The 13780-nt window shown below is 46.0% G+C and overlaps 1 protein-coding gene across 3 annotated transcripts in view; it reads right to left on the bottom strand.

The window, feature by feature from the left end:
- Window positions 1-13780, bottom strand: part of PYGB (glycogen phosphorylase B) — a 42860-nt gene that overhangs the window by 8365 nt on the left and 20715 nt on the right. For all 3 annotated transcript variants that reach the window (XR_014166239.1, XM_081903884.1, XM_081903885.1), the window contains 12 exons: window positions 11698-11809; window positions 10388-10470; window positions 9985-10128; window positions 9689-9781; window positions 7943-8089; window positions 6609-6772; window positions 6015-6129; window positions 5473-5574; window positions 4557-4704; window positions 2619-2677; window positions 1802-1943; window positions 1158-1365 (listed from right to left, as the gene is read on the bottom strand). Coding sequence is in view for 2 of the 3 variants with exons in the window: in XM_081903884.1 (XP_081760010.1) it covers window positions 1158-1365; window positions 1802-1943; window positions 2619-2677; window positions 4557-4704; window positions 5473-5574; window positions 6015-6129; window positions 6609-6772; window positions 7943-8089; window positions 9689-9781; window positions 9985-10128; window positions 10388-10470; window positions 11698-11809 (1517 nt within the window). In the remaining variant the exon portion in view is untranslated. The remainder of the gene's footprint in view (window positions 1-1157; window positions 1366-1801; window positions 1944-2618; window positions 2678-4556; window positions 4705-5472; window positions 5575-6014; window positions 6130-6608; window positions 6773-7942; window positions 8090-9688; window positions 9782-9984; window positions 10129-10387; window positions 10471-11697; window positions 11810-13780) is intronic.

Here is a 13780-nt window from a genome sequence, read left to right as displayed (position 1 = left end):
AACAAATGACATGTTCGGCCTTCTCATCACCACTTGCAGAACACGTTGCTTTATATGCTCCACTCAAAGGAGTCAACAGCCTTGTAGAGGGCTGGCCCAAGACATTTTACCATCTGAGGCAAATGACATTCTGGCAGCTGGACCTTGTGTCAACACTGTTGATGGGACGGGCTCTTCCACCACACCCGAGGGCAGCGTAAGGGTAGTTTGAGGGGCAGAAGGCAAGCCACATGGCACACGCAGCTCTCCTCCAACACCCTGCCACGACTAAGCATTTGCCGACTGAGGTGGCTGCCTCACTCGGCCTAATGACAGGGCTGGCCCAAGGCCAAATGACTGACGAACTGGACTTGATTTCGAAGTGATTGTCCACGATGACACCAAGTCAAATTAAAGGGCATAGGCTCGGCTAATTATTAGCAAGCGGCCTGCCATTATTAGATCTAGTACAAGCTATGTAGAGTTAATTAGTCCAAAGCAACCCACAAGCAGATCGATAGACTTATGTCCTGTGCTCATGACACTTATGTGTTTTTGTAAGTTGCTGTAGTATTTGAAGAACTTCTCCCACACCCCACTTTTAAAATCTATTTCTTTTTGGATTAGCGTGTGCTCTTTCTATCACCAGAGCAAACATCTTGTGGCAATGATTTAGAAAAGGGGTAACCAAGATTTCCCCCAGCCCTTCCCCAACAAGGGCTGTATAACCTGGTAGAGACCACTTGCCACTAGCTGACAGGGCTGGAGGCAAATGTAAATATTGTCTTTGCCTAGCAGGCTGGTTCCTACACACTCACAGGCTCCTCTTTAGTCAATCAAGGAGCACAACAACCAGAATTCCAGCCAGGTGAAACCACACACAGGGTGTGTGTAAAGGATGACCACCAAGGGGGATGTGGCTTGGAGAAAGAGGGCGTAGCTAGGGAGGAGGTGTGGTCAGTGGAGAGTCCTGAGCGTGAGACAGAGAAGTGTGGAGGGCCCCATCCCTTCCCTGGGTTTGAGGTCCCCCCCCCATCAACCTCACAAAACAGGTCTCCTTTGCTCCATTTAATCTGAGCAGTTTTCATGCAGCTGAAGCAAGGCTAAGACCAAGGGACGTCAAGGAAAAGCCATCCCTGCTACACAACCTGTTTCTAGGACGCAAGGTTCATACAAACCCTTTCTTATCCATCGCCTCCACGTCTTCCACCCGCATGCCAAAAATGAAGAGATTCTCCTCTCCGGCCTCCTCAGCCATTTCTACATTGGCGCCATCCATGGTCCCGATGGTGAGGGCTCCGTTCAACATGAATTTCATGTTCCCTGTCCCTGAAGCCTCAGTCCCCGCGGTGGAGATCTGCTCAGACAGATCTGAAGCAGGGATCACTGGGGTGGAGTGAAAAAAATGATCTTCTGGTAAAAAATGCTTCTCCCCTACTTAAAACAAACAAACACACACACACACACACACACACCCTTGCCTAGATTGTAGCAACCACAAGCATCTCCAAAGTCCAAGCCAAAACTCTCAAGAGGCCTTTTATTAGAAATATGAATTTGGAGAACTGTTATAAAGGTGATATAATGAAAATCCGTTAGAGGGGATTCAAAGAAGTCAGTTATCATGTTAAGAGAATTAGGCATTTGAAGAAATAATTTTTCTCTGGGCATAATTTTATTGTATTGTAGTGTGTTTTTCTTTGTTGTGTGTTTTGTTATGTCATTTTGTGATAAATGTGGAAAATCAATAAAAAAAAATTTTGGGGGAAAAAAGTCTCCAGAGGCCTTGTGTCAACGCCCAAGAACATCCCCGTCCTCTTACCTTTCTCAGCAAGGGACACTCTGTAGTTCTCCAAGAAGATGACTTTCAGCCTGTCGCCTATGTAAGGGTCATTATTGACGACGTCTCCAATGGCCGTGATCAGTCTGATGATCATTTTTGCCATGTGGTAACCGGGGGCAGCCTGGAGGCAGAGAGGGAAGATACGTGTGGATCAAAAGGGGCTGGGTGGGAAAGAGCCAGGATGTGTAATCAGGCAAACGGCTTCAGGAGGGGTGCTGTCCAGATTCACTGATAACAGAGCCTCTGTCTGGAGGTCAGGAAAACAGGGGTGTTCTCATGTTTACATGCTCGAAAAATAAAGCCTGCAGGAGCAAGATGGAACACACTCCCAGTGCTAACCTAGGGAGGGAATGTGCACATGTGCTTGTCTGCAATTTAGGAAACACTGTCCCAGCTACTGAGGAGAAAGCTTGCTTGAGCATCAAGTCCCTTAAAGGTAAAGGTAAAGAGACCCCTGACCATTAGGTCCAGTCGTGACCGACTCTGGGGTTGCAGCGCTCATCTCGCTTTATTGGCCGAGGGAGCCAGTATACAGCTTCCGGGTCATGTGGCCAGTGTGACTAAGCCACTTCTGGCGAACCAGAGCAGTGCACGGAAACAGCGTTTACCTTCCCGCCAGAGTGGTACCTATTTATCTACTTGCACTTTGACGTGCTTTCGAACTGCTAGGTTGGCAGGAGCAGGGACGGGAGCTCACCCAGTCGCGGGGATTCGAACCGCCGACCTTCTGATCGGCAAGTCCTAGGCTCTGTGGTTTAACCCACAGCTCCACCTGCATCCCTATCAAGTCCCTTACCTTTCCTCCAATCATAACTGTTCTTGGCACGCAGGACTTTTTTGGGTCTCTTCTGATGCCTGGAAAAAGCAATATGATGATTAATTTGTGTCATTTATTTATTTATTAAATCTATATACCACCCTTCATCAAAAGATCTCAGGGCAGTTCACAGAATAAAATACAAGTAAACCAAAACAACAAAACAATAACCCCATTGAGAGATGGTCTCTCTTTATCAATTATTGGAATGATAAAATTACAGGTTGCGTTTCCCCTCCGCCCAACCTATTTCAACTTATATAATTATTTCATCTTAATTGTTTTTGTTAAAACTATTATATTAATTAAGAGATTTGTGGCCCTTTCCCTCCTTTCTCTTTCGTCTTTCATCTCACTCAGATTAGCAAATACATTCATAAAAAGCAATGCAGGAAAAAAGCAAAAAGCAATGGTGGAACTCAGCCATCGAGGGCTGTTGCTATGCAGAATATTATTTTGAGATGTGCTTTTAAATGCAAGATGGACGATGCCTCAATAAGAACATTGCAAAATAAACGCCTCACTCTCATCAGCTGTGGTCTGGCTCCTATCACATTCTGGCACATGATCTGCAAACCACACAGATGACTTCCTGCAAGAAATCCACATTCTCGCTCTGGCCTGTCAGCTGATGTTTGCCAGCCCTTTCTATTAATTACATGAGGTTCTGATCAAGTTCCTAAACATGCATCTACGAAGGCTGAAATCTCAGTGTAGCAAAGCCCATTGCCCTGGGATCTTGAGCCAAAGACAATGCAATATTGCTGGTGCAGAGGCACACAGACGATACTTGTAGAGTAAAATGGCACGACTGTTAAGCCTAATCTACACACATGGCAAAATTAAGAACATAAGAGACCTGCTGGATCAGGGTAGGCATCCTGTTCTGACATCGAACAGTCAGATGCCTCTGGGAAGCCCGCAAACAGAGATTGAGTGCAGCAGCCATCTCCCTGCTCACGACTCCCAGCAAGTAGTATTCAAAGGCATTATCCAGAATGCAGCAGCTAGACTAGTGACTGGGAGTGGCCGCTGAGAACATACATTGGCTCCCAGTACGTTTCCGAGCACAATTCAAAGTGTTGGTGATGACCTTTAAAGCCCTAAAGGGTCTCGGCCCAGTATACCTGAAGGAGCGTCTCCACCCACATCGTTCTGCCCGGACACTGAGGTCCAGCGCCGAGGGCCTTCTGGCCGTTCCCTCACTGCGAGAAGTGAGGTTACAGGGAACCAGGCAGAGGGCCTTCTCGGTAGTGGCACCTGCCCTGTGGAACGCCCTTCCAGCAGATGCCAAGGCAATAAACAACTATTTTACTTTTAAAAGACACCTGAAGGCAGCCCTGTTTAGGGAAGTTTTTAATGTCTGATGCTGTATTGTTTTTGATATTTGGTTGGAAGCCGCCCAGAGTGGCTGGGGAGACCCAGTCAAATAGGCAGGGTATAAATAACAAATTATTATTATTATTATTATTCAATCTGCAAGTGGGGTGGCTGCATTCTGAATGTTTGAAAACTTTGCACATTAGACAGAGAAAGAAGACTATCTCCCCAACAAGCTAGTTTTCCAATCTCCCGCGTACATTTAGTGAAGAAGAAGAAGAAGAGTTTGGATTTGATATCCCGCCTTTCACTCCCTTTAAGGAGTCTCAAAGCGGCTAACATTCTCCTTTCCCTTCCTCCCCCACAACAAACACTCTGTGAGGTGAGTGGGGCTGAGAGACTTCAAAGAAGTGTGACTGGCCCAAGGTCACCCAGCAGCTGCATGTGGAGGAGCAGAGATGTGAACCCAGTTCACCAGATTACGAGACTACCGCTCTTAACCAATACACCACACTGGTGCTGTGTTATTATGATTATTTTTGTCCAAAAGCATTCCGAAGCCCCGAAGTTGCTGCTTTGTTGGGCTGAGCTACTCACGGTTGTAGAGTGTGATGATATGCAGACAATTAAGAAGCTGCCTCTTGTATTCATGAATTCTTTTGACGTGCACATCAAAAATAGAGGCAGGGTTGATTTTCACCTTGTACTGTTTTTCCAAGTAGGCTGAGAACTTCTGCTTGTTCTCCTGGCAAAAGGAAATTTGGGGTTGAAGTTACTGGCCGGGACATTTAAGCCTGACTCTAGCTGCACAGTTTGGTCTAGGCTGGGATTCTAGATTATATAACTTATCTATATCCCACCTTCCACCCAAGCTGTAAGGCAGCTTACAATATTTTAAAGCAAAATTAGAAAACACAACGCTGCAAGAACAAATTAGTTTAAAAAAAGTAATTAGAATACATTGGAACATGTTTATCATAGAATCATAGAGTTGGAAGAGACCACAAGGGCCCAACGCCCTGCCAAGCAGGAAACACCATCAGAGCACTCCTGACATATGGTTGTCAAGCCTCTGCTTAAAGACCTCCAAAGAAGGAGACTCCACCACACTCCTTGGCAGCAAATTCCACTGTCAAACAGCTCTTACTGTCAGGAAGTTCTTCCTAATGTTTAGGTGGAATCTTCTTTCTTGTAGTTTGGATCAATTGCTCCGTGTCCGCTTCTCTGGAGCAGCAGAAAACAACCTTTCTCCCTCCTCTATGTGACATCCTTTTATATATTTGAACATGGCTATCATATCACCCCTTAACCTCCTCTTCTCCAGGCTAAACATGCCCAGCTCCCTTAGCCGTTCCTCATAAGGCATCGTTTCCAGGCCTTTGACCATTTTGGTTGCCCTCCTCTGGACACGTTCCAGTTTGTCAGTTTAGAACCACCAATTAACATATACGGTTTCCCTCGACCGCAGCCCAGCATATCACAATGTTTCTCGCTAACATGCTGCCATCCTCACCTGTTTAACTTTGGCGACATCCCTGATGAAGGCCTCGTCATTGACAAAGCTTAGCAGCTTCTTGAGCTGGCTTAGATCCGTTAGAAAATCTTCCCCAATTCTCTGTAGTTAAAAGAAGAAAGAAAACCATCAATCGACAGATCTGTTTATGTTTGGTTCTGCGCTCCCTGCACTACAAAAACTATGAGTTGCCAGGGACAAAAGACTATGAAGTTAGGGACATGGCGACTGAATTCTTGCACACCCCAAACCCAAGAAACGCCAAGGGTGGGGGATGCTTTTTGATGAAAGGGCCACGTTTCCTTCTGGGTAACCTTGCAGAGGCCACATGTCAAAGTGGGTGGGGCCAGAAGCAAAAATGTGGGGTGTGGTCTGCAAAGCATCAGAAACCAAAGCCTGGGAAGCCAGATTCAGGCCCTAGGTCTGAGGTTCAATGGTCCTGATCTAAGGAAAAAATGGCATGAAGACAGATCCATTGAGGAGGAGGAGGAGGAGGACCCAACAACAGGGGTAATTGCTCCTATTGGCTGAAGTCAGTTCACCTCCACAATGACATCAGAGAGTCCCGGGTTACAAAGCAGGAGCCACCGCCTTGGAGTGATGCCATTCGTCTTGTTCTGAAACTTCTCCGGCTCCATTTCGTAGAAATCTTTGAATCTAAAAGAAGAAGAAGAAGAAGAAGAAGAAGAAGAAGAAGAAGAAGAAGAAGAAGAAGAAGAAGAAGAAGAAGAAAGAGTCATGTGCTATTTAGGGCCAGTTGATAACAGTGAGCAGAAACATTCAGCCGTGCAATGTGACCGCTTAAAAAATAGATTTATAAATTTTCTAGTTTTATATTTTTATTTTATTCTGTGAACCGCCCTGAGAACTGGGGGTATAGGGTGGTGTATAGATTCAATAAAAAATAAGAAGAATAAGAACAATAAGCTATTTCTGGGGTCTGGGCCAAATGGAGAGAAAGAGGTGCATAAAAAGGAAAATGGAAAATCAAACAGTTTGGCGAAGGATTTTCAGCAATGCATGTGCAGAAAATAAACTACCTTTGCTCACAGATCTCTGGGGAGACTCTGGTAGCCTGGCCTGTCTTCCCCTGAGCTGACAGCCTGTTGCAAAAAAGTGAAGGAAGCAGGACTCACATAGAGCTCTTTACAATCTCCGAGTGAATCCTGGCCACTCCATTGACTGCATGGGAGCCAATGATACACAGGTTGGCCATATTGACCCTCTTGCAGTCTCCTTCCTCTATCACCGACATCCTTCGGAGGCGGTCAATGTCTCCTGGGAAGAGGGCCGCCACATGCTGCAAGGACACAAGGAGAGGGGGATATTAACAACAAGATCTAAAAGAGATCCCACAATGGAACCCTTTACAGCAGAAAAAATGTGAAGAAATTCCCTGGACGATTGAAGTCTTGAGCCCATTTTACTTCCTCTCCCCTAGAAACCGCCACAGCTTGTATGTTGGCGGTCTCTGGGCCTCTCCAGATGACCTACTTATTGAGTACTCATCCTGATTTGTTTACACAACACTTACATGGAGGTTAAAAAGGTAAAGGGACCCCTGACCATTATTAGGTCCAGTCGTGGCCGACTCTGGGGTTGCGGTGCTGATCTCGCTTTATTGGCTGAGGGAGCCGGCGTACAGCTCATGTGGCCAGCATGACTAAGCTGCTTCTGGCGAACCAGAGCAGTGCACGGAAACGCCGTTTACCTTCCCGCCGGAACGGTACCTATTTATCTACTTGCACTTTGACGTGCTTTTGAACTGCTAGGTGGGCAGGAGCAGGGACCGAGCAACGGGAGCTCACCCCCTCGCGGGGATTTGAACCACTGACCTTCTGACCAGCAAGTCCTAGGCTCTGTGGTTTAACCCACAGCGCCACCCGTGACCCTTAGAAGGAGGTTAGACTATGTCTAATCTTTACTGAGCATCTGTTCTGATTTGTCTGCAGGTTGGTTCTACAGCAATGGACACTTATTCTGTTTTTGTTGTGGTGTGTTTATACTACATCTGTTTAGCTATTTGCTCACTCTACACTTTTGCAGGCATTTCCACGTTACTTTCCAAACAGCAAAATACCCGATTTTGTTGTGCCAGGGCAAAAGAGCCCTTTAATCTCTAACATCCTTGCTCTGCATTACCATAGCAGTTTGCCTTTCTGTCACCTGATCCCCGCTGAACTGCTGCTGCAATACCACCTCCTGGGCAGCTGCCAACACTTTGTACAAGAATTAGCCATCACCTCCCTTCTAGGCCATAGTGCCACCACTGAAGGCAGCCAGTGTTGCAGCTACTAATTCAGCAGGGCTCAGGTGACACCAAGTGCCAATAGCATTCCACAAAGTTCTATAAAGCAGCCTCTGACCTTGGCAAAGGGCAACCGATCACTTAGGGGCAGACTGAGCCTCCAGGCCTCTCCGTCAACCCAACCCCCCTTTCCCCACCACCTCATTTATCCCGTCTCCTTACGTCAAGATGTTTCTGATTGATAGCATAAATGATCTCCAAGTGTCTTGGCAGGAGTTTCTCGAACATAGAGACAGGCCAGCGCTCCAGGGCTTCAGGCAGCACGGTGTGGTTGGTGTACGCGCAAGTTCGCTTCGTGATTTCCCAGGCCTGGGGCAAAAAATTAAAAGCAGCGGATGAGATAACACGAGGGCACTGCAGACTGAATCTGATCCACGAAGAAATAAAGAAAATACTAAGAATATCCTATAGTAAAAGGCCAGAGGCATTCCTTTTAGGAATTTTAAATGATGATATTCCAAAAGACAAAACTAAAATTTTCTTATACGCAATGTCTGCAGCAAGAATCCTGGTGGCTAAGTATTGGAAAGGGAATCAGTTACCCACTAGGGGAGAGTGGTTATGTGAGCTTTCAGAATACTTAGAATTAGCCAAATTGACAGACAGAATAAGAAAGAAACCAAAAAGTGAAGTAAAAAAAGAATGGGAGTGCCTAAATGAATACCTCAAAAGTCAAAGTTCGAGGACAGAAATCTGGCTGAGTCTGGAATAAGCTTGTGAAGTGAAAGGATAAGAAAGAGGGATTTATATCTAGATGTTAGGACAGAGATGATAAGGAAAACAGGAAGACACAATGAGAGATAAAGGAGGTGCTGTGGGATTGGTGGAAGTCAATGTTTTGTGTTTTTTTAAATGTTTATATTATTAACTTGTAAGATATGGACTTTTTTTTTTAGTTGTTGCTTTTTAGTTTTTTGAATAGTTTTTGTGTGTTATTTTTCAATATTTTTCATGTCGTTGTTGTGTGGAAAATACTAATAAAATTTATTTAAATTCTAAAAAAAAAAGAATCTGATCGTGGTAGCAACCAAGCTGCTGCACTCTCTTAGGCTCACTAAGCAGGTCTGGCTAAACCCGATCTGTGGCTTGTCAGTTGCAATCACATTATGGAAGCACTGAATGTGCCTGGATAGGGCCTGACTTGTGGCACTAGGGGGAGAGGGGACAGGGATTGGCTGTTCAGCAAGATCCTGAGTAGCCCCGCAGGCCAGTTGGGCGGGGCCACCCATGCTGAATTCAGCGAAGCCGCTATCTGAGCATGTGCAATGGCTGTCTCAAATAGACACATCTCAGCTTAGCCGCAGCTCCCGTTTTTGAATTGGATGGAACCTGGTTGGAAGGAAAAGTAATTAAACAGCAGTATTTCTCAAGAAACTACAGGCAACACACATATGTACTCTGCTTCAAATACCAGTGGTGGGAGTGTATGGGAGCCAGAGTAAACAGTGGTGCGCACACAGCCTATTTTTTCTTTTGAATCCAAAGAGAGTATGCTTTTAAAAATTTGGTGCCTGTTTCTGTTGCTGCGGAGGGAGGATGTGGTTGGTCGACAGTAGGGCTGGGTGATATATCGATATATCATCCAAAACCGGTTTGGGAAGTTCATATCATGATAACTGTTTCATAACATTTGACCTGGCAATATATTGCAGATCACGACGTGTGTGAGGGTTGGGCGATATCTGGTTCTCAACATGGCGATATATCACCAGCAAAACATGGCGATATATTGGGGCAATGTCCTGGCAACTGCTACTACTTAGGGGCCTAAAACAGATAAATGACGGTATTATCAATCGCCACATGGTCACTTTCATCAGCAGACAATCCCAAAGTTCTCTTGGGACAGTTTGCATGGAGAGAACCTTGCTGTCACATGCAATATGGCTGTGTCCATTTTATTCTTACCTTATCCCAGTCCATTTTTTCCACATCAACAAAGATCCTCATGAGCTCAGGAATAGAGAGGGCAGGGTGGGTGTCATTCAGCTGGATGGCAACCTGTAAAATGGATATCTAAAGATGAATCTGTTTCCACTGGGAGTGAGGGGAGTCAACCAGAGCTAGCTTGGGGACTCTCTAGCTTCTCAAACATTTCTGTGAAATGTCGAGGGCTCCTCCATCCATCCCCAAGGCAAAAATCTGAGGTGTCCTTTGAAACGAAAGCTGCAATTATGTCTCGGCCCTCGTTTTTAAATATTCACCTTGTCAGGGAAGGTCTCGAAGCAGGTTCTCACGGGGTCGCGGCACCCGAATTTGGAGGACTTGAATCGCCGTATGATATCCTGGAGAGTGGCGGCGACCACAAAGTACTCTTGCTTCAAACGCAGCTCTTTCCCTTCAAAGAACTTTGGAAGGCAGAGAGAGAAGAATGGTCACTCCTGCAGCCACTGCTGACAAGCCTGCTATAGTAATAATAATAATGATATCCAACGCAAAAATGGTAAGAAAAGTTGGTGAAGTGGTGGTTGCCATTGTTGTTTTGTGCTCTGTTTCACATGCCAAGCTAAGGCGAAAGACGGTCAACGCAAGGGACATAAAAACAAATTCTAATCAGCTTGCAGTTAACCAGGAGAGATTTTAATGCAACACAGAAAAGCCACTTACGTTATCATTTGGGTACAACACTCTGGAGATGTTTTCTGCTAGGTTTCTATCCAGCACAGCCTGGATATAATCACCGACATTAACTAGGCAGAGAGAAGGAACACATCTCAGCGGAGCAGCCCACCACATAAAATTCAAAACTCTAAAATAATTGCATATTTTCTTGATAAAAGTCCCATGGCATCAGCAGCAGCACTATTTGCCCAGCAAATAGCAATGGGGTGGGGATTTTGTCTGTGCTATGGTGCAGGAAGGAGGGTTAGATACTGCTGTCTGTTAACCCAATTCAGATGCATCCCCCCACCCCCACAGTTGCTATTTAACTAGGGTTGCCATATTTCAAACTGAAAATCCAGACAGTAAAGTTGTTGAGTTTATTTTGGCAAAGTTGTTAAGTTTTGGGGGCAAAATAGCCTAAACAAAATACCATTTTTGAGCTATTTTTATGGGAAAACAGAAAAAAAGCAGCACTGCAGCCATATGTCCAGATTTTCCAGGACATTTCCCCCGATTTCCACCTGGACACTGTATTCCGGATATGTCTGGGAAAATCCGGATATATGCCAACCCTAATTTAACGGAGGAAGGGCCATGGCTTGGTGGTTTAGCATCCGATTTGCATGTCGAAGATGCCAGACTCAATCCCCAGTGTCTCCAGGCAGGGCTGGGAAAGGCTCCTTTGTAAAATCCTGCTGCCTGCCAGTGTAGACAGTACTGAGCTAGACAGACCAATGAACAGCCATGGTCTAAGGCAGCTTCCTGTGTTCCCAGAAAAGAACCAAACCCCCAAGTTAAATGGGATGACATGTTTTATGTATAGTGCAGTTTGGCCCAAAGAACGCCCACTAAGGCTGCAATCCTACACAGTACCCAGTTATCTAGGCGTAAGCCCCACTTAAACTCAGTGGGAGTTCCTGATTGGTAGACATGTTATAGGTTTGTGCTATAAATTAAGTAATACTTGAGGCATTTCAAAGAATCACAGAATTGTAGAATTGGAAGGGACCCTGAAGGAATAAGCAGCTGTCCCTTAGGAGGATCGAACTTGCAACCTTGGTCTTATCGGCACCATGCTTTAGCCCACTGAGCTATCCAGGCTGATAGCTTTGTTTGTTTGGCTTGCACTCCTTACTTTCCTGAAAATGCCTGGCTGTAGGTAAGCACGAGGAAGAAGCAATGTCACCCAGCTTCTTGAACCAGACCACACAAAACCCCACAACACAATGAAAAGGGGGGACGGGACGACTCCTCATCGCAACATGTGACCTGTGCGCTTTCCAAAAGGAAAAAGAGTACGAGATGGCACTTACACTCTTCAAGATTGAAATCGTTGGGTGCCTTGGCTGACCACAGCCTCATGGTGTTCACCGTATTGTTCCTGTATCCCGGAACAGGCGTATCGTAAGGCATGGCAAGTACAACCTAGTTTAAGGAGAAGGGATCCGGTGAAGGTGAGATAAAGCAGCAGACATCAAGTCTCTTGCAAAAAGTGTGTTTGGCACAACCTAGAGCGGAGCTGGCGGTAGTCTGTGGGCAAAAGCTCCTTATTTGGCTCAGGAGGCTGTTGTCCCTAAACTGCACCCACCTGATGTGATATGTGACGCCCGGGATGGGGCAGGTACTGGCATGGTTACCAAGCAACAGCTGGGAGCTTGAAACGAGCTGCCAACTGTTCCTTTGCTGGAGCAAAGTGTCTTCCCCTTGTCAATCAGCTGGTGTGTGGGGAGAAAGCCCCTTCCTGCAATGGCACCAAGCCATTCCCAATGAGAGTGCCCCTCTGTTTCAGAAGAGGTTTCAAGGCAATCCACATGGGGTTGAAGGAGCAGCAAAGCCACTCGCACTCGGCACCCCGTGGGCTGTTGGGAAAGTGCTGTGCATCAGGCATTGGCAGGTGGGTAGGGCAATGCAACTGTCAATCATCAGACATCACAATGACATTGGTGATTGGCAGGTAGGTCAATCACCTAGGTACTACTGCAGGCATAGGCAAACTCGGCCCTCCAGATGTTTTGGGACTACAGTTCCCATCATCCCTGACCACTGGTCCTGTTAGCTGGGGATGATGGGAGTTGTAGTCCCAAAACACCTGGTGGGCCGAATCTGCCTATGCCTGTACTACTGCAATAGCTACAGAAAATTCACAATCCAAGGCTATACAGTCATATCTCGGGTTACAGATGCTTCAGGTTGTGTGTTTTTGGGTACTGGAACAGGTTACTTCCGGGTTTCAGTGCTTGAGCAGAAGCTCTAAATTGTGCTGTATGCATGCGCATGAGCAGAAGCTCTAAATTGTGCTGTATGCATGCGCAGAAGTGCCGAATTGCAACCCGTGTGTGTGCAGACACGGTGCCACGGGTTGCGAACATGCCTCCCGCACGGATCACGTTCACAACCCGAGCATCAACTGTATATCCTCCAAAACAGCCAGAAGCTGGCATTATTATTGAGCCACTCTCTAACAAAGAATAATAGCTGGCCTAGCCAACTTCCCAGAGGAATGCCGCTGTTTAAACCAATTATATGCTTCCAAGCAACAAATGTGGAACACCAGAGACTCTGCGTATGTGGAAGGGATCAAAACATGGAAAGGGCAAGCTGGCAAGGCAGGCCCAAATATGGCCTGTAAAGGCAGCAGCAGAAATTCATACATCGGATCTAAGCTTTAAAAAGCTCATGCCTTTAAGGTCCCACAGGATACCTAGCCTGCCACTCAGTTGGAGGTCAGGACAAGGAGGAATGGGGTGCTTTTTAATGCATTATAGTTTCGTGTTGTATCCTATTTATTTATTTCCATTCCCAAAACTGCCTATATTGTAACTCGCACTCGGTTTCTTAGCTTCAGAACATTACAGATAAATTTAGTTTGCATGCATTTTCACGACACTGTGATTTTTAAACTGTTATAAACCAACCTGAGTATGGGCATCAGAAGTGTGGGGAAAAATACTGAGGGAGGGACAAAGAAAGAAAGCTATCTAAGCCTCTTGGTTTTGAAGGTTTTGCTGTTCTTGAACCAATTCCCGTTTATTGCCAGTGGAGCACCGACAGAAGAAATTCTTGGTGAATCAAGCCCCCTGTTTCTTTCTCCCCACGCAATGTATTTCTTTTCTCCTCTACCACATATGCTGTTGTTCAGTGAGTCAGGCACCAGGCCTAATTACGGCTCTTTCAAAACAAAAATGTGAGACTTCAATTGCAGACGAGTGCAAATGTGCTTCAGGGCTGCCTTCCCTGGCCTGGTGCCCTCCAGAAGTCTTGGACTACAATTCCCATCAGCCCCTGGTTGAGCAAGGCAGGCGTGTACCATTTGTGCGTCCTATTCGTTTCCCTGCTTCCTGTAGAAGAGCTCATCGTACCTGAGAACTTGCCATTTGAACCCTTTTGTTTATAATC

The sequence above is a fragment of the Podarcis melisellensis genome (genome assembly GCF_964234715.1).
Source record: "Podarcis melisellensis genome assembly, chromosome: 3".
Taxonomy (NCBI): Eukaryota; Metazoa; Chordata; class Lepidosauria; order Squamata; family Lacertidae; genus Podarcis; species Podarcis melisellensis.
The sequence above is the reverse complement of the archived record's forward strand: the minus strand, read 5'-3'. Positions and strand labels throughout refer to the sequence as shown.